This window comes from Columba livia, chromosome 6, assembly GCF_036013475.1.
Source record: "Columba livia isolate bColLiv1 breed racing homer chromosome 6, bColLiv1.pat.W.v2, whole genome shotgun sequence".
In the NCBI taxonomy this organism is placed as follows: domain Eukaryota; kingdom Metazoa; phylum Chordata; class Aves; order Columbiformes; family Columbidae; genus Columba; species Columba livia.
The window spans coordinates 25,295,501-25,317,233 of NC_088607.1; the positions used below are offsets into that span (position 1 = coordinate 25,295,501).

The window sequence follows — 21,733 nt, forward strand, 5'->3', positions numbered from 1 at the left end:
TTCCTTATCTCTAGCAATCACTTCTTCCATAGACAGGCCAAGTAACTGTTCTACTTCCAACTGGGATGTAGAGGTTTGTTTCAGCAATCTGAACTGGACACCTACCTCGCTAAACCCAAACAAACAAGTACCATTAACTTCTCACACTCCAACTTTGTTTCTGGTTTCCCCTTAGTGTTGGATCACTCATACAGCTGGGTTACATGCTGTATCAAATGTGTTTAGGGGGGCGGGGACAGGAGAAGGGGAAAGACAGCTCACTGTACGTCAAAGCAAGCCAGCAACCTAGCAACCATATATTAAAAGGTGTGTGTGTTTTTATGGGTGTCTGTGTGCCAGGAATAACTGTAGCAGATATTATTCCATTTGTAATCCAAAAAATGTGAAAAGGGAAGGGGAGAAACTCCAGCTGCTGGTCTATTTTGGGGTCTGTCAAAATCCACTTTCACAAATACAGAGTCTTAACACTTTCTATCCCATTTGTCTTAAACAAAAATGGAAGTTTAGACCTGAGCATGTTCTTGGCTTTGGTTTGAAAGAGACCTTTCAAACCAGAAGAGGACCTTACTTAATGTACTACACTTTCTTCCACCTGGTAATATGCAAAAATTAAAGGGGCAGACAGGTCGCTTCAAAGCTTCCACACTTAGGTTAAAATACTATTGATCTAGTTTGTTACTTACAAATGCTCTAAATATTTTTTATATCTACATTTCATTAATCAAACAGAAGTACCAAAGATTCTCAGGGAGTGGAACTAGCTTTAAGAAGATTTACTTGAGTGAGAAGTTTACCTTTTCAATCTTGACAAAGTTTCTCATTCAACAAGAGAACTGAGAGTTTAGATCAGTAAATAAACACTCCCACCCCTCCATCATATGTGGTCATGGGGATGCAGAACAATTTCAGAACCACACTGTCCCACTATCCCAGCATGTGCCTCACTGAGAGGGTGAGCCAACACCAGGTTTAACTTTTGTGCCACCAGGCAAAATCATATAGGGTGGGAGGGGGAGAGGGAGACAGGGGCCATGTCTCGAGGCTGCACCAAACACCTCGCTCCTCCAGCCACACTCCCCACATTGCGGCTCCCAACAGCCTGTGGCAACCCTACCATGAGAGCACACGGCCATGCAACAACAGCTCCAAGGCGTCTCCTCCAGTGCCACCTCACACAGGTGTCCTGCTCTACGAGGCTGGGCTCCCACTACTCCTCCTCACCACCACCATCACCACCACACCAAACCATAACTGGCACCAGGAGGGGAAGGGCAAGGGCAGTTACCTTGTTTTTGACCCCGCAGTGGCAGCAGACAGTCCACAGGTACTTGAGGGTCCTCCACAGCAGGATGATAAACAGTCCCCCAAAGAAAGTGACCATGGATGAGGCGAGGAAAGCCCACCACATGCGCTGTCCGCGGCTATCGCAGGGCACCTCCATGGTCACCGGGATGATCAGCGCATCCATCTTGGGCACATTGACGGGGGAGGAGGACGAGTCTGTGTTGAGATTGTTGGCGTTGATATTGTTACTCATTCTAATGCCGCCGCCGCCGCTGCCGCCCGGGTAGGAGCCGCCGCCGCTGCCATTTGCCATAGCTAACAGCGAGCCGGGCGCGCAGGGGCTGCCGAGAGCTCCTCCCGCCGCCAGCGCCCCCCAAAAAACCCATCACCAGCCATATTGCTGCTGCTGCTGCCGCCGCTGCTGCTCAGCGGAAAAAGAAAAATAATAATAAAAATAAAAAGCCCCAAATCAAAACAAACGAAACAAAGCAAACAAAAATAAAATGAAGAAAAGCGACCGCACAATCCCCGGGTCCCTCTCGGGAGGCGACAGGCCGGTGAATTCCGAGCGTCCTCCTTGTACGGTGAAAATAATATATTAAAAATAACAATAATAACAAAAAGGTAGTCTTCTCCTCAGATTCCCACCCCTTCCTTCTCCCGCATACACAGCCCCCACCCCGCCCACCCCCGAAAAAAAATCATCCACCACCACCACAAACTGATGCCTCGGAGCGTCTCTCCAAGATACCCAGCGCTGCAACCCCGCTGGCCTCAGCGGGGATCTCCCAGCCTCTGCCGCGGATCTTCCCGGAGGTGGTCTGTTATTATTGTTATTAGTCTTTAACTTGTTATTAGCGACACTCAGTCCCCCCCCGCGCACCCTCCTCCTCCTCCTCCTCCTCTTCCAAGTCCAGCCCCTTCCTCTCCTCTTCCCCCCTCGGTGCCGGCAGCAGCCTCCTGTGGCTTCTAATTCATCCTCCGCTGGCCCATCTGTGCGTGCGCTGCCGCTGCTGCTGCCGCCGCCTCCTCGCCCATCCTTCAGGAGCTCCCTCCAGGGCCCAGGCTGTCGCTCAGGCTGTTGCTCCCACACGCGCAGAGGCGCCGCCGGCTACCCGCCCCTCCCTATCTGCTGCCGGGGGACGCGACGGCCCCGCAGCCGCGGCCCTGCGCGGGGCGCATGAAGGGCCCCGCGGGGAGGGGGTGCCGGGCCGGCCTGGGACGCCGCGCTGCCGCCGGGGGTGAGAGCGTCGGCTCAGGCGGGCTCCCGGCCCCCCATGGGCAGCTCCGCTCCCCGCCCCGCGGCCGCTCGGTCCCGCTCGCGGGGCCGCCGAGGCGCCGAGCGACCGCTCCGAAGGACGATGAAGCGGGGGGAGCCGAGGCGCTTCACAGGTGGCGGCGAGGCGGTGCCCGGCCGCGCCGGGGAGCTGCCGGTCCAACAAGTCCTGCCGGCCCAAGCGGGTCCATCGCCGGCGCAGCGCTCTCCGCAGCCGCGGTGGGGCGGGGGCGGGCGGCAGAGCCCCCCCGCGCGCGGCCGTGCGCGGGGCTGGAGTGGCGGATGTCATGACGCAGCGGCTAACGCACAGCGCTGTCACGGCCCCGGCCCCCGCAGCCCCGCCGGCTCCCCCCCGGTGCCGGTTCCCCCGGTGCCCATCTCCCCCAGCCCTCCCGCGCCTCGCAGCGCGACACGGCGAGCGCGGCCCCTCCGCAGCACGGCCGCAAAGGTGCCTTTGGGGGCGGCCGGGCCGGGGCTTGCAGATGGGGGCAGCGGGAGGGAGGGGAGGGGGACGCGCTCGGGGCTTGCAGGAGGCGGTTGAGTTGCAGCAGCAGGTGCCCGGGGATGCGAGCGGGGGGTGCTGATTTGGAAACGCGGAGACGGAGCGTGAAATAACTATCGGGGAACTGTGGCGTAGGTCTTTCTGCTGAAGGCGTTCTTGGTTTGTCTTTATTTGACACGGGAAGATACTGCAAAAGCTCCACAAACGCACCGTAAATTGCTGCACATCCCAAGAACATTCCTGAAATTAACCCTTAGAAATATAAATAGCAATTTAAAATGACTCGCTGGAGGGGAGTGGAATCCAGTAAGAAAATCTGGATATTTGTTGCCTTTTTTTTTCCCAGATTCCCATTGAAAAGCAAATTTGTGTATGTATTTGTATCTTTATTTATATAAAAAGTGAAAATCTCCATTTGGCATGATCTGCTCACCTGGTTGTCTGTACAAAGTATTATGCAGATCCTCTTGACATCTTTCCAAAGGAAAAGTACAACAGCCTATGTGTGCATGACATTTCCCCATCTGATCTAGTCACTACACATGCACAGAGCCACTATTATGAAATAGTAATCTCTTAACCTTTACTAGGAGTAGTTCCTGTTTTGCATTGGCCATGGGTTTATTTTTGTTTTGTACTTAGGTGATGGTAATGAGATTTTATCAGTTCTCAGAGCTTTTTATGGGGCTCTCTAACCCTCTCACCTCCACTTTTTTTCTGCAATAACACCACCATTTGTCTAACTAAACGAGTTTGTCATTATATCTCACTCCAGTCTGTTCTGCCAGTCGGTTCCTTCAAGAGAGGGCTTCCTTTTTCAAGAAGGAATCCATAGAGGCCTCTGAATAGCAAAAGCCTTAGACAATAATATGGAGGTATATACAAGTGAGAAAATACTACTTTACTGGATCCTGGAGGAAAACTGATAGTTATATAGTGCACCTGAGGCAGCCTGTTCCCAGGAGACTGTTCTAAGAGAGAATTAAGTGGAGGATTCCTAGGTGCAGAAACAAGTCAGGTTGAAAAGAAACTGCGTGCCACAGCTGCAGCATGCAACCCCAGACTGCATTGCCACAGCTGCTCCCCCTTCCCATGTCTTTCATTTGATAATGAGAGGGTTGATACCGTCCCCACAGGTAGAAAGCCACCTGGGCCACAAACAGTTGTTGTGGCAGGATCACACACCTTGGGACCTGGGCCCAGAACCTAGTCCTGATTATCATTTGCTCTGTATTCCTGGGTTGGTGTTCAAGGAGCACCCTTTTCACAGCTGAACACGTACCTACACATCCTTTTATCCATCAGGAAATGCCAGGAGTGGAACAAGCCAGCAGCATCATAACACAGCCACTCAATGTCTGATCTTCAGAAGCACCAGGTACTTACAGATGCTCTTACAGCTGATGGAAGCCACAAGACCTGTGCCCCTTGGAAGACCTGGGCAATGAACAGCAGTAGCACAGCATATCCCAGGGAGGGCTTTTGCAGGGTGAAGTTTCTTCTGTATTCTGGTCTGGTAAATAACAAGGGCTGGGTCTCTGAAGCTGCTGACATATGGAGTACATATTTTCTTGCTGTTGTTTGAGAGGGCCCAGAAGATTTGACAGAGAGGCTGCAGTCTGAAAATCTGCTTTCTCACTATATGTATTCAGAAGGTATAAGTTTAATAGCATTTATTTGACCCTGGGTACTGTTGCAGCTGAGTGGTGCAGACACTGGTTTCATGAGCAGTCCAGGTACAAACAGGACCATTAGGCACTTCTAATATACCATCCCCATAACACTGTACCCACAAGTACAAAGTATAGTCCTAAAGAAAAAAATCAGACTAAAGCAAACCAAGTGCACCACAGGATATAGACTGTGCTTTAAAATAATTTGATTTGAACATGTTTATACAACATTTACACAGAGATTTGGACAGGGGTAAGAGATTTATTGAGATCACTTGTAAAAAGCTGATTTTCAGTTTTACTCAAAACCATTCATAAACCAACCAACACATACACTAGGGGTTCTAGCTTGTAAATTTCACACTATATATCCAGGGAAAAAGCTTTCCTGTTATCTGTATAAACAAAACTCCTCCTATTTATACAAATAGGCCTCAGTTCTACAAATATTTATGATGAAACTCACATACAAAGGTAAACTCGTTGATATCAACTGGTGAAACTTAAATTACCAGTGAAAACTTTGCTTAAGAGGAACTATCTGCTAAAGACAAAGCGTATATAAAGTAGGTAACTTTGTATTCACTGATTTGCAGGCAGAGATACAAATGATACTTGAATGAGAGCCACTCAAGTACCATTTGAGTTTAGTTTATGAATAAGGAAACGTCTTCTGTCTAGCACAGGTTTTATAAAATGGAGCTTGAAAAAGCACACTGGGGCTGCGTGCTTCGTTTACTGAGGCAACAACTGCATTTCATGTCTTCAGACCAAACAAGGTTTGCCAGCTCTGTTTCTTGGAGAGATCTATTCCAAGCAAACACAAAACTTAGGTGGATTAGTTTTCAGATTAATTTTCTATTTAATATTTCAACAGGAGAGCTCAAAATTGACTTATTTAACTGAGTACTGTTTACATAACATAAAAAACACTGTCTGTTCCAGTGTTTTTTCTGTTGCTGCCATATAGCATAGTCCAGGACATAATCATGCCAGCTCAACATCAATCCAGAGGGTTTGGTTCCAGAAAGCAGTATTTTAGCAGCAACAAAATGACTCCTCTTTATGTAAAACAGTTCCCTCTTGTGGATATTCTGTGCACAGTACTGCAGAAAGTGTTCAAAATATTAATCAAACCTGGATCTTTGCTATTAAAGACACCCCCTCCACACACCCCCAAATTCAGCAATGATCTCAACACACAGAACAAGTTTGGTTTTAGCAAATGGATAAATTAAAGATACAAGTAAGGAAGAATGAGGAACTTGTTTGCCACAACTTGTTTCTTTAATGGTTATATATAAAACCTTCCTCTTTAATTAAAGGTACAGAGTAAATGTTGAACAAGCAACTTAAGCTTCTCTAAAGGTAAATACTTTTCCAAGTTAAAAAAAGTCAAAGTTCCAACAATTTGGTATGTATTTATCCTCTGCAACACCAGGCTGCAGGTTGCTACATGAACAATCCTTTATAGGACGTGCTGTTGTCACCTTATATGATAGGTTAGCCAGCATGAATAATTACTACTTGTGACCAAGGGCCTTGTTCTTTACATTGTCACCATAGAACATGCTGTTAGCTTTTATATTGTTTCAGTAGCTATGACAGAGCAAGAACTTGCACGCATAAGTACAATAAAATAATAATAAAAATTGTTTACTTGTCAACGGGCTAGATGTATATTACTGGGGCACTTGGTCTTGACATCAAATGATGGAGACAAAATATCAACCAGACTTTATGTATAATCACAGATGTCTTGCATATTTAACTCTGAGCCTTGCTTTAATACTGTTCTTCACTATTCCTACTTTGTCCTGGGAGAAGGGTGAAAAATAATACACTTGTAGTGATTAGACAGGTACAGGAAACAAAAACTTATAATGAAATTATTCTGAGCAATTTTTGGTTTAATGCAAAATATTTGCTCTCTGAGACACTGAAGAAGATCCCATGCTGATGTAAAACACATGTAAAACACATACTCTAAAGAGGAAACATTTGCAGGAGGTGATACTAACATGCATATAAGACTACCATGGTTGCATATAACTATATATTTGCATACGACAAATTATTATCTTTGGCATTTGTTCTTTTCATAGAGTTTAGTCAGACTATTTCAGTACATATTAACTGGAAATCCTGTTTAGCTTATTTTGCATCTACCCAATCCCTGTTCAAAGACTGAACTACATGTTTAGCGTGATAATGTATTGCACTCTATAACGCCTTTTTATCAAAGCACTTTGCAAATATGAATAAATTCAATTTCATCACATCTCTCTGTAACAGTATACGTGAGCACTGTTCTTGGCAGCGAGGTTGCATAACACTTTCCTTGAATTAGTTAAAACTTTTGTATTGAGATCTATTTTGGCACTTAACCCTGGCAAAATCCTCCAGCTGGCGGGACAAAGACGTATCTCAGCAGAATGCTTTAATGGGTCATCCAATCATTCAGAGCGATCATCTCCAGAGCGCTGGAACCCTTGCACTCAATCCAGCCAAATAAAATATTAAAGAAAATCCCTTGTTCGTGTTAATCCATACGGTATGAATAGAAATTTAATACAAATTCGTGTTACAGAGATATTTTCCATGGATTTTTTTTTTTTCAAATATATATATATATACACATATATATAGGGCACTTCTTGGATATCCTCGTATTTTGTTTATTAGACATAAGCATACGTTCTTGTCCTCATTTTCCTCTTACCAAATGTCCTGGATTACACAGTATTTGGTTAGATGTGTTATTTCTTGCCAGTAGGACACTTCCCGTTGGAAAATTAGTATTGTTTATGGAATGTTAAGATGTAATGGAATGTTAAGAAGACATGGCTAGCATCTGAAAAAAAGGTGACAGCAGAAATGATTACTTCAGGAGTGATATTAAGCCATATTATATCCTCTGAGGTCCATAAGTGCATTTAATAAATATCAATCCACACACTTAAAAGCACTCTCGACTCCTGCAAATCAGGGTCTGTTTATTACTGTTTCTACTAATGATCTTCTCTTCCAGTCAGGGATTTTGCCACAGGAGAGAAGAAAGCAGGAAGATATGGGGGACATTCTGAAGACAGAATAGCATGAACCACTGTTAAAACACAGGTAGGCTAACAAAGGAGATACAGAACTAGCAGTTGAATAATGCATCAAAACAATACCCAAAACAAATCAAATTTTTAAAAAGACCTTTGAAATGTCTCTCCTAAACCACTAGTTCCCCTTTTTCTCAGTGGGCCTTGACATCCATCCCAACCATAGAGAGAAGCAGCAAAGCCTTCACCCTGTACGGAACAATAATGAGAGAACAGACAAATAAGTTATGTGAAGTGGACAAAGATCCACTCCAGAAGTGGGGTAAAAATTCTCTAACTTTGCTTTGTGTTGATTTTGTCAGGTTGTATCAAATCAGGCCAGCACCATCACCCTGCAAACATATCGCTGCAATGCCAGGATTCCGTTCTGTACCACTTTGCGGCTTTGGTTTGCAGAAGCAGCTCTCCAGAGCTTTGTATAAATATTGGCATCTTTTGGTCCTTCCAGATAGGCCCAGAAACTTCAGAATAATACAGCAAATATTATAGTAGTACAGGAAACACTTAAGTCCTCTCTGTGTCACTGTCATGATAACACAAAGCAGTGTGTGTCTCCCATACCTTTGTGCAGTTTCTGACAGCGTTCCCACTGTGGCTATGACTATTAGCTACAAACAAAGCATTCCAGAACTGCTCAGGTATTGGCCTAGTGATTGCAAAGACCAATACTAATTTATTTAAATGTAATTAATTTGGAGAATTAAATGGTTATGGTCTCATCATTTAATATTTTGCCATTCGTTTTACTTGATATCTTACATACTGGAAGTGGATAGGCCAGGTAGCTTTATTTAATTGCTTCTAGGACACATTTGGCTTTGACTCTAGACCCTTCTGAGATGTGAATCAAAGGGAAGGGAATGAAAAGAAGTTTCGTGGTAAAATATGATATTTCTAAAGATGCCTGTTTGCACTGGTCAATTCTCTTTTAGGTCTAGCAGCCAGCTTTGCCATGTGGCACTTGCAGAGATGCTGCTGTCAGAGTCAGAGCCCCTACAATGGAAACCAGCTGCCAGCCTTAATGTACTGTAGGGCGCCAAACTCTGTGGTGTACGGTTTTCAAAAATCACTTGGGAAGCAAAGAAATAGTAGCAGGACTGTACTGCTGCTCTACTACATTTAGGCCAATGGACTTTTTCATAAAAGTCAACTAATTGTGAAAAACAAAGAAAAATGGGAAGATGTATGTGTACTGAAACCAGCCACTCAGAAAAACAGCTCTGAACACTAATTTAATGTCCACCAGGTGTAAATCTGTGTAACACTGAAAAACCAGACATCAAGCATACTAAAACCATAAAGGAGAGACCATATGTTTATAAGCAGCCACTCCATTTATTTGCAGCTTATTGTAACGCACTTTGTTCTCCTCAGCATATATTCACATTTAGGAACCTGTTGTTTATTTTTGAGGATAGCTTCAACATAATTTCAGGAAGAACAGTATTTGCAATGATCTGCTTTGCTTTCTTGTCTCTCATGCTTGTATGAAACAGAATAGCTGGCAACCAGAAATTTGCAACTGAAAATAAATTAGAACAGAAATAAATCAGGACCATTTTCACTAGTGAAACATCATCCCATACAGTAGGTTTTGAAATGCTGAATGTCAACAGAATCTTTCTCATCCCACTGCACAAGCACATATCCACCAAAGAGTTTTTCCAATAGGAGGAAGAGCTAAAATCCATTTAACGCGCAATGCTGCAAAATGCTGAGCATTCCTGCTTTGATCCAGCAAAGCATTTAAACAGGTGTCTAATGTTATGCACAAGCAATCTCACAGAATCCTGTAACTGAGTCACATGTTTAAAATTAAGCATCTGGTTTAGGTCCAGAGTGACAAGGCTCAGCACCTTGTATGATTAAGTGACTAGTAAGCTGAAGAGGTTGTGTAGGAGTCATGTCCTTAATTGCTTGCTGACTTCATCAGCACTTATATCTTACTGAGGTTGTATTTGCAAGTGTGACCTTTAATTCCAGCATGAATACAGCTTTAGGATTCCCTTTCTGATTTGGAACTATATGTTATTCAATTAACAAAATGATGAAATAATAATACTAGACTTAGTCTCAATTTTGGAAGAATCAGTAATTAACTGACATTATTTTTTAGTCTTGATATAAGATGAACTTCTGGAGTACTATTCTAAAGACATAATTTTCTGTTTTCTCAACGATAAATCCAAATGCATCCTCTCACAAGTCAATGGTGCTGCTAAGGATCAAATACATACCAGTACTCACAGATATGTGTCAAATGTCATAACTCTGCTAATGCAGCAGTCTTATATGTAGTACTAAGCCCACAGCGGGCTATGAAACAAAATCTTGAATTCAAACTAATTGAAGTCAAGGCCACAATCAATGGCTGCCTCAAAAAGGCAGTATTTCCAACAGAGCTTATAATTTTTTTACTATGCTAAACCAGTGGAATGGTGGGATATTTAATGACAACCAAAAAAGTGAAACTTCAGTTATGACTTTCAGTTGCAGCCCCTGAGCAACACAGTAATGGTGGAATTAAGCTTTATTAACTGAATAGTCCCATATGCTGCATCTACTCGTATTCATGGCTTTAATTTAAAATGATCCGCAGGCAGATGTTGATTTCTGTTTCCTGCCGTAAGCTAGTTGTAAATTCAACCTATGGTCAGAATATAGATAAATTATTTGGGAAGAGGCATGGATTGTCTGAGTCTTATGCAGTGGGTGCAGTTTTGCCTTCGAATACAGCTCCATAGCTGCATCAATTAAAGATGCATGTGGATATCTAATAATAATTTACATGTGCATCCCTAATAATAGACACAGGATAATTTATAATCAGTGATTCAATACCTTAGATGATTTATTATGCTTTTCTTCTGTTTTCATAAATGTTCACAGGTGGATATCCTGCAGATAATTTTTAATTATTAATTAACATGCAGTTTTAGGCAATGGAATACTGAATTGTATTTAAATGTGAGATATGTTAATCACAAACCTTCCATCTAGTCACCATCTCAGTCAAGTCTTAGTCAAAGACTCTGCCAATAAACTCTTGTGTTATATTACCTTATCTCACACAACAGGTTTTCCCAGTGCTTCCTTTAGTAGAAGGAAGTTCACTGCTATACCTACTATACAATACATTATCATTGCTCGTGCAATAGTGCTCTCTTATGTGAGAAACAAATATATACACTCTATTGACAAATGTGTTAGAATATTTTTCATTTTTACATAGGTTGGGTTTTTTTCAATATTTTTTTAAACAATCTGTTTTTCACAAATTATGCCTATTGCTAAATGCTTATTATAAAGTATTATTGACGCTTACTAGGCTGGTAATCATCACTTTTCCCCCCCCTGCTCTGAATTTCCAGAGTGTCATATTTCAGCTGTTGGGGGTTTCTAGTTTGGTTTGTTGTTGTTGTTGTTGGTTTTGTTGTTTGGTTTTTTTAATCCAGAAATGGTTAACCTAGAACTTTTTGAGGTCTACAAACTGTTGAAGCTCTATAAGCATATATGTGTCTTAGGATCAAGACAGGTGAAATGCAAAGATGTGTACGGTGTTTATCACCCACAATTAAAAAGACATTTTAAGTGCTAGAGAACCCTACAACCATATTAAGATTCTATAAGACAGAATCATCAGTACTTTAGTGGTCTTAGTGTGTTCCTGGAGGAGCCCTAGCAGCATGATACTCATTCTAATTTAAAAAAAAAGAAAAATGAAACTAAAATTTCAGGGATGCTTATACTTACTCCCATAGACAGAAAAGGCTCACTATCAGCTTGCTTACCTGGAAGGAAACTCATTCTCCTTCTCCCAGAGAAAAAGTTCATAAAACACTTTCTCTTTTGTTTGCGGAAAGATTAAGGTATTTAGAGACAGGCAATCACGAGCAAATTATTTACTAACTGCAACAGAGCAATAGGACAATGAAAGTTTGTCAAGGGCAGGTTAATAATAATATAAATAAATACTGGTTTAGTAGACAGTATTTAGACAATACACTTTGTTCTTTGTGCATCATGTTAGTGCCCTTTCGGTGACAGGCACTGCCAACTAATTGTGATGGTTTAAATTTTGATTGATGTGTCAACGCAACACACTTCTGTATGCATTACGAGAATCACAAAGCAATAAATTTAACCATTTTTTAAAATCACCATCAATAAAGTGAAAGACATAACCTAGATTGCATTTCATTTGTGGTTTTTGTTGTTTTTTTTAATGGTTTCCACTGCCTTTTTTCCCAAATGGCACAGTAACTGCTAGCACCAACTAAAACATACAGCCAGCCTTCTTAAGTGGTTTACCTTCCCTTTTGCAAAAGGGTTCCTGCCCTCCTAATAAATTCAGTATTACACATTTTGAAACATGGTGTGTCATCCCTTTAGTCTTCTCTGGATTAGTATCAGGTTTCAGGAAATGCTGAAGACAGAGCTATTTGTTCTTTGAACAATCAGATCAGATTTGCTTTATCTTCTTTAACTTGCTCCACTTTTTCAAAAGTTCCATGTTACCTGGTTCTCAGCTTAGACTGATACTTCTGCAATACCGAAACACCTTTTCTAATCATGCCGCTCTGTGTATAATAAAAATATCCCAGTTCTGTAGCTTGTTGAACCCTCCTAGATGAAATATGAGATCTTTAGGAAGTCAAGATACTGAGGATAAAATGTCCCATACTGAGGATAACCTTATGTTAGAAGTCAGCTCTTTTCAGTGCTTTTAAAATGTGACAGAAGACAGTGCTGGACTTTTCCCTCCTGAGTGGTAATATTCCAGGCAACATCCAAACAAGGGCTCGACAATGGAAATGGAGACTGAAGGCAAAAAAGATATTCAAGTCTGAGATAAATGTTTCAAGTATCTGTTTACAAAGGAAATGCATGGGGCAGGTTCAGTTATATACAGATATTTTTTCCAGTTAACAGTTTGAATATTCAGACTGGCATTCTATCAAACTTAAATCTGTTGTATGTGGGTCAATGCACACAGACTTCCCGTTGCATTTTCCTCACGATGCCCAATATCTCTTGTATAATGTGTACGTGTTCTTGAAAACTAGACAGAGGCATTTAAATATCTTCTAAACCAGGCAATGTATCTATTACTAGAAAGTACTACAGATGGCTGACTAATTGAACCATGGAAAGCATTATCACACCATTTCTCAATTTAGAGCTCATTATTCATTTGAGTTCGATCTCATTTCATTACTGTTCTAATTCCACACAAAATTAAAGTCAGTTTCAAATTTACACACCTGCATGAGATTATTTTGGAGTCTTCTGAACTACACGTCATTTTCAGCCAGTCCTACCAGACCACTGAAAAAAAATTTTTTATTATGTATTTGCTTAATTTCCAAGGGTCTAGGATTGTAGCTTACTTATTAGAGCAGAAGCCCTAAAGCCAAGAGGCACATGCAACCTTGGCTTTGTGACCTTAAGCAGGTCTTGTTCACTCCGTGGGTTTCATGTTTACTTCTGTGCAAAGGGTATTGTGTGGGTTAATATTTCTAGAGTGCTTTTAGAGCTTCAGATGAAAGGTACTGTAAAAGCTCAAAGCACTACTTATTTATTTCATATAAATGTATTTTGTATATATATATACACATATCTTTCCAGTTCATGGCTCAGGTATCCAGCATGGGGATTTGTATTTCTACAAAGCTGAGGGTCCTCTCCAATAAAACAGACTGCAGCAGCTACTTATTTAAAGTTCTTTTGCACCAGATTAACTGAATGCCTGAGAGAATGATACTAGGTCACCTTCTTAAAATGGCATGAATACCAGCAGAAGATTAAGAAATGGTGGGAGAGCCTATATTTTGTTACACTGAAAGCATTACAAGCAAAGTGTATATGAGCAAAGTGACATTCAATAACAGATTGGATTGCATTATGAAAAACTAAAAATGGCAGACAGACTCAGTCCTTTGGAAACAACTCTTGAAGATTTTCCATTTTGATAATCAGCTGATTGACAGGGGTGTTACAATAAGAAAAAGGCTATGACTTTTAGCTATGAAAAAAGCCACCTAACATAGTTTCACCCTTACAATAGCAGCATTACCATCTGCAGCTCTGCTTGCTTTCATGTATCCTGGACCACTCTTTAAAAAATTCTCTAATCCTTAACTTTCCCAGCAGTGACACAACAGCAGCTGTAACTGAATACTCATAATACCAGATCATACGTGATATAGGAACACGAGCTACCTCTCATCTGGCCAGGATACTTAATAGTGCTACCCTATAATTAACTGTTGCTGTGACTTTATTTAAGATCATGTGTGTTAAAATATAGTTGGAGTTCCAAGGTTCTCAAGGCCTTAATGCCATCCATTTATGCAGATTGTCTTTCCTCCTGCTGTATTGTAACGCAGAACCTAAGAATGTGGGTTATTTAACAGCATTTATAGAAACATGCAGAGAGACATCTTTTGTGCTGTGTTAGTACAGGTGAAACAAGGAGAGGAACAGAAAATACCCAGGATCAGACAAAGCTGCTAGTGGCAGCTTTAGATGTAGAGAAACAAACATGAGAGAACACAGTCCAAAGAGAGACAGTCTGAAAAGACAAAAACTCAACTGATATTTTATGTTTGTATAGCAGGTTACTTTCCTGTATTTTTTGGCTGGTTTCCTACATGAACAAAAATGTTTGCAAAGCATAATCTCAAGGGTTTCTTTAGTCGAGGTTAAGGAAGTGCCTGATTGCTCATAATGTATCAGTTTGAGTGGTGTGATGAATGATATAGCATAAGTCATATTACTGAACTATTAAGCATGAGAATTTGCACTCTATATTAAATTTCTAATATGCCTATGTGTGTGTATTTTATTTTTTTTAAATGAAAGGCATGAATCCAATTAAATTTTCACTTAATGTGTTGCAGTTTAAATATATCACAGGATCAGTTTCCAGCATTATATTTCACATTAAATGGCAGCTTTTTCTTTTTTTATATACATTTGGCTTCTGTGAAAGAAAGGTGTAGAGGGAGATTAAACTTGTGAACTGGCCAATATCAATGTAGGAAGGGAAATATATTTTTTCCCCAGGCCTAGTAACATCCAGCTGAGAAGGAAATCTACTTTGTCAGTACACCATGAGCTAAGTCAGTCACTGACAGTCAGAAACCAGGTCACTGCGGTCTATAGCGATCCTGCTGCTGGATTGTATTCTCTAACAGCGGAAGTACATGGACAAAGGTATAAATTGCATCAGCAGCAACAGCTGGGTGAAATAAGATTTAACTGCTTAATGTAGCCAGATGGTGGGCTATTAGAAACAGTCTAAAGCTGCCCTGGAGGAGTAGGGACAGGTTTGAGAGATGCTGCGGCAGGCAGGAACTGAAAGCATTAGTGTAAAGACTTCGTGAGATGAACATGTTGAGGCACTCATTCCTAATGTCTTCCTACCTCTATTATAAATTTTAAGGGCCATGAGCAGATGAGAAAGATACAAATTATAGAAACAGATGGAGAGTCAGTGAGGCATAGAAATACAGGTGCTATATGAACAGATGGAGTGAGGGGGGAAAAAAAGGAAAAGAGTGCTAAGTCTGAGAGTCAGTGGACTCTGCCTGTCTCTGGATGCACACAATTCTGCAGGTGTATAACATTTCAGACTTGGACAGGGAGGATTCAGAAATGAATTACATCACTTTTGTTCAGATAGCTCACTCCTTCCCCCTAGGGATACTAGTTTCTTCCTTCCTCCATGTGCATTAAAACAAGTTGTCTTAGAATCACAGTATGTCCTTGAATACATCTGACTGCCAGAAGTTTTTTAAAAAGTTGTCTTGTGGCAGCACAGAACTAAATCAATATCACTAACTAAGAGCCCTTATCTCCTTAATATCATGGCAATGCCTTTTTTCCAACTCTAGCCCACATAAGTTTGCAGACCGATGTTAAACACAATGGCAAAGCTGGAATGCGCCTGCTTTCAAACCCAAGACTGATAGTATCACTGTCCTAAAAGATGGTGTCAGTAGAAGCATTGAATCTGGTTAACAATCTGATAAACTTAGACTGCATTCACCAAATGCCAAATTCAACGTCACCTTCCCATTACACAGCAAAGCACCATCTCACTGTCTGATGTTAATTACATCGATTTCCCTTTTGTAGTAAAAGGACAAAATATGGCTGTTATTTATCCCCAAAAGAGTTGTTTGATGACTTAGAAAATTGTGAGGTGACTCTTAAATTCAAAATCAGAGTACATTTCCTCCCTACCTTTGCTGTTTAAGCACAGGAGAATGTCATTATGAATGACAATATTCTGCAGCAGAACCAGCTCTGTGAAACCTGCAAGGTTTAGCTTAACAGGACTCCTCACTCATAGCAGTCTGGGTTTCTGAACTCAGTTGGCTGGAAATCTTCTGATGGACAGATTCAAAAGATATACCCCCCATGCCCAGGCTTAACTAGGGAGGCAGCCTCTCATCAGCAGCTGGACACAGGGTTGAGGCCTTTAACCTCTGAGGACCAGTCCTGTGATTAACCATTCGACTCTGATTAAAATGTACACGTGCCTGCCATCCTGAGGGCTCACTTGTGAAATATTCTGTTTGAAGGAATTTACATTTGCAAGCAAGGCATGGCATTTCCTTCTATTTGTCATTATACTTTCTTCCATTACATTTTGGAAAATGAGGACTTAGTATTCCAGGCATTACTTGCCGGATGTCATTGATCACAAAGCTCTCAGCTCCTCTATTTCTGAAGAGAGTCTTGGGTTCTTTCCTGCAGCAGTGTGTCTATTTGAAAAATAGGATTGCTGGGAAACATTATTTATCATTTTCTCATTAAGTCCAGAAGTTAGAAGGGAAAATATCTGTTAAGTCAACTAGTCTATTTCTCTTTCAAGAACAAGACTTCTCCCTTTCACACATTTTACAATGTAAGTCTCACAGGACATCCATAGTTTGGACTGGTTGAGAGCATCCTTTGTGGGAGGACTGGGTTCCATTTTGAAATATTACTTCTAGAGCTCCAGAGACACTGCAGTCTGAGTTCTTAATTTCAGCTTCCATGTTTTGTCCACAGCAACCCTTCCATGCAAATACCAGATACCACCCCAAACACTGACATTAAACAGTGTCAGTGCTCAAGCCTTTTCTGAGAGAATGAATGGGAATGTACACAAATGTAGCAGAATAAACTGGGATACCAAAGTGGCATCCTCATGAGTGCCATCACATTCATTTTCTGCATGTTTTTGGGTCACTCTGTATTACCCTTTGCATAGCCTTTGATTCAGTTTTGTTATCTCAGTTTAGTTAGCTTTAGTTATCACTGATTTATCAGTGTTTTGTCATAAAATCAGAATGATATCACAAAGGTCTGCCAGCTGGCTGAGGAACGAAGTTGAATGCTTATTAGATCTTGAAGGCAATTTGCCATAGACTACCATTTTAGTAGATTTATGCAAGTCATGTAGCCCTACTACAATAAGATATAAACTATTAGCTTTGGGAGCACTGCAGGATAAGGCATACATTAAGCAGATTAAAACCAAATAGGAGGTGGCAAAAGACAAAAGCATCCATTAAAAGAAGGATCACAAGATCTGCTGGACAGAGTCAACACTCTTAATGTGGAATCACTCCTGCACAAAATTGATCATTTGAAATTGCTGCAGTGATACCCAGAGCAGTAGTGGGAAGAAAGCTGTCACCAACTACCTTGAGAACCAGTGAATAACTACGTGCAAGCAACCACAGAGCACTCCTGTCCTGAAGACACCTTTCTAACAAAGTGTCTGAAAGACATTCGTATACTGAGATAGTAAAATAACTGGTCCTGACAATCTGTACAACTTTTTTTTTTTTTTTACAGTTGCAAAATCCCTTTTTTCTTGGCTAATAAGTATAAAGAAATTTGTTTTTTGACTTATCCAATATATACAAGAGCTGAAATCTTATTCAGACAAAAAACTGACTTGCAATATTAACACAAGTATTAGAAAAGTTCCTGTAGATAGGAGAAGAGAGATCTTACCATCTAATCTGTTTTTAAAAAGTGTTTTGGCCTGATTACAGATGCTTGTTCTTATATGATCCAAGAAGCAAAGGGAGTAAACTCACAAGAACAAAATTGTTCAGCAATTTTTTGCACTCGTGCACAATTAGACACGAGAAAATATATCAAGTCTACAGTCACTGGCATGACAGATGCACCCAAGGTCTTGCTGACATTGGCAGCCTTACAGGGCCAATCTGTATATAAGGACAACATGTTCTTGAGCAATTCCTCCTAATGAGGTAGGCGTACAGATTAGTTCCTTTAATCTCTCTGGCATGGAGTCTTGTCTAAGTCAGTCTTTTTTGCTTATGAACTGAGCACTGCAGAATCATTGGAGGACAATACTGAATAATAATAATAGTATAATTTGGTAGCAGGTTGACGACAGACCCTGAAATAGATCCCTGGAATCTTCCTATCCATATAGTATATATTTTTTTTTTTCCTAAGTGGAGACAAAGCAGCTTAATAAAAGGCTCAATAAACCCCACCTCAGAAGCATTTTACCGTTTTCCATAAGCATGAAATTGCAAAAGGGGAGTCACACAGACTGTGAAAACTAGTCCAAAAACTATTATAATTTAAGCATCCCATATAAACCATTGAAACATACACCAATACTTTTAGGAAGGGATATTCACTGGAAAAAAAGCTTATTTCAATCCAGGCCTGTCCATTCTTTGCATATTTAATCCAAGAAATGGTGGGTTTATTTCAATAGGTAAAATTAATAATATATTGTAATACATGAAAGCAAGGACACATTAACATCCTTGATTTACTTAGGAACTGGTTGAATGCATCACAGCTGATATGTCATCAGAAACAATGCAATCGTGTATTAGAGGATGTGGAGCAAATAGCCTCTTATATGATACTATGACAGCAGTGGGAACTCTAAATCCTGTGGAATAACCCCAAGAGGAAGAGCATGCAATATGAAAGAAATGGCTTTTGAATAGCTCGTGCAAACCCCTGACTACAAATTTAAGAAAAGCTGTGGCAATTTTTCCCCAATTTAAAAACAAAACAAAACCAAAAAAAAAAACACAAAAAAACAAAAACAACAACAAAAAAAAACCCACAAACAACAACACACCCACAAAAAACAGCAACTTAAAATGCTTTCTGTGTCTTGATTAACCCATTGTTCATCCCCAGGGCTCTTACACATGCTTATCTCTGTTTTCGTGAATGGAACACCTACCCAAGAAAATGACACCTGCTTCTCTCCTCTCTGCCCTTCTCCTCAAAAGCTCTTATTAACCGTAACAATTCTTTATCCTATCACTATATTGCTGAAACCTTTCCAGACTGAACACTGCATTCTTCTAGCACTGTATTTTTTTTTGGTCAAGTAAACTCATGAGGTGCAAATTGCTGGCATGGAAGATGCTGTTTCATACTTAATTGTAGTAATTTCCTTTGAAACAAGATTTTTTTAAAAAAAAAAAAAAAAGGTCATTTAATACTTCCCTTATGGCCTCTCTCTGAGGAAATCGATGAGGATTTCTTCATCGAATCTTGATTGAAAAGATGCATTAAATATACCTATATAGATAGTATATCTCTATATGTTATCTATTTGTGTTATTATGGGACCTGAATGTTCTAATCAGGATCAGTCTCATTGAACTGTGTGCTCTATTTTTCATCTCCTTTTCTTTTTACAAGGTTACTTATACCTTGAAAATAATACTTGATAGACCTGATGAGGTAGCAAAAAGTCATATAGGTTTGTAACATTTTCAATTATGTTTGTCATTGTGATATGCAAGCCTTCCGTAAACACTTAAGATACAGGCTCTAATTGTGTATCTGCAGTGCTTGTAGTTACTTAAATACTGACAATGAGTTTAAAATGAACCTGATATGGTAGCATTATTTTCACTAGTGGCAATAAAAGTGACACCTGAAAAGGCAGTTTTACTCCATCTAGCCTTCTAAATAATTAATTGAATAAGGAAGAATAACCATCCCCATTGTACAGGCCAAGAACTCAGCCAGAGAGATGATATTACATGTCCAAATCCTCCTTGTAAAGCAAAATTAAAAGCAGAAACAGAACAAATAAGCCTATGTACAACTGCAATGCCTGTGCAATCCTATTCAAACAGAGCCTAGAGCCTGGAGATCAGCTGCAGAAGGAAAAGACTGGCAGAAGTACGCATGCCCAAAATCTTTCTGGAACTCAGTTCTACCTAACAAATACATACTGTAGTAATGCAATGGGTCTTCTGTGTTTTGACACCAAAACAGGATGTGGCCTTTCCATTTTCAAACATCTTATTTAGAGCTGGAAAAGTAAAGCTCAGTTATAAGGTAATTCATGTAAGAAAATTATTCTATTTTTATTTTGGTAATTTTAGTTGCTAATAACAGTAAAGGTGTTGGTTAACTTTCAGCAGTATAGAGTAGAACTTAGCATTTCTTTTCATAATGTGCAGCAGAATCAGCTCAGCTGTTTTAAGCTTATTCTTTCTACAACTCATGAATCAGCCATTCTTATGAATGTCATATGAATTAAAAGATCATAATTTTAATTGTGTTTAGCAGTTATTTCTTTTTCAATACCCATTGCATCCAGCTCAAAACTTCACTATGTTACAGTTTCTTTGAAGACAATTCTTCCATATGGCATCTCCTTCCACTTAATAATTGGTTTAGTTCAGTCCTTCAACCACATTTCTGAATGAATGGGAGAGCCCCATTGGGATGACCCGTGTTAACACTACAATGACTTACATTGTGTTATCCATTACCACGTGCTCAGGGTGGTCATATGGTTAATAAGATCAACTGGGTACTTCAATCTATGTGACATGAATAGGCGTCACCAAATTGAGAAAAATGCCAGAGTTATGAAAGGCAGAGCATAGATGTCATGTTTATTTTGTGCTTCTGCTCGTTAGCTCCAATTAGCTGTCAAGCCAATTAGCCTGAACAGACATGCCAAAATCCTCCCTGTAAAACCAGCTGAAATACGTGAGCCAGGGATTGGGGAACTGCAGGTCTGCTTGGTGCTGCCAGTCATTGTCACCTCCTTAGTGCAGCAGCAGGAACAGTAACCTGAACACCTGTTTTTGCAAATGGGTGAGGAAAGGAAACAACATATTGCAGTGAGAACTTCATGTAATACAGAGAAAGACCTTGCTGAGTCAGCCTCGATGATCTGCAAATTGCTATATATTGCATTTCCTTTTATTACCTCCTATTTATTGCAAGGCATCCTGGTAGCTAGAGGAAAGGGACAGAATTTACTCTGCATTAATTCTTCAGCTGAGAACGAGCACAGGGTTTATGTTTCCTTTAAACCCTCAAAACAAGGATTAAGTGTGACTTGACTGCTGTTGGCCCAGCCAGTTCTTTTACAGAGAGGTGTGAAATTCATCTAGTCTGATCATAGCAAAAATATTTTAGTCTCATTTTCCAACCGGTATTAAAACTAACTTTTGCAGAATGAAGCTTTTGTAGGAACAGCTACAGTAGCAGTAGATGTGGAGACAGGAAGAGAATCCTTGCATTTTACAAGCTGTTTTAAGCTTTCCTGAGGATTTGAACTGTTTTATGGTGATTGTGCTTGTCCCATTTTTAAAGCTGCTCTGGTTTTCTCCCTTTATTAGGTTTTGTGTTGTGCATTTTGTTATATTTATACGTATTATTACTATATTTCAATTATATTTCCCTACCTGAAAAACTAAAATTCTAAAATTAAAATTATTAACTCTATACTGCTAAGTACAACATCTTTCTAAACAAAATGTTGCACTCAGATATTTGTCATATCATAGAAGTAGCTAGTCATACCTTTTGCAGGGCATGAGCGTACAAATATTCTTTTTTAGAT

The 21,733-nt window shown here is 40.4% G+C and overlaps 1 protein-coding gene across 35 annotated transcripts in view; it reads right to left on the reverse strand.

Annotated features, from left to right (window-relative positions):
- KCNMA1 (potassium calcium-activated channel subfamily M alpha 1) overlaps window positions 1–2,184 on the reverse strand; it is a 480,013-nt gene extending 477,829 nt beyond the window's left edge. For 23 of the 35 annotated variants that reach the window (XM_005500098.4, XM_065068540.1, XM_005500096.3 and 20 more), the window contains exon 1: window positions 1,286–1,966. In XM_005500098.4, coding sequence (XP_005500155.2) covers window positions 1,286–1,597 — 312 coding nt within the window. In that variant the 5' untranslated portion in view covers window positions 1,598–1,966. Of the gene's footprint in view, window positions 1–1,285; window positions 1,968–1,999 lie in introns of those variants that run through there. The other 12 variants (XM_065068525.1, XM_065068524.1, XM_065068523.1 and 9 more) reach the window with 2 other exon arrangements.
- Between the last annotated feature and the right edge of the window lie 19,549 nt (window positions 2,185–21,733).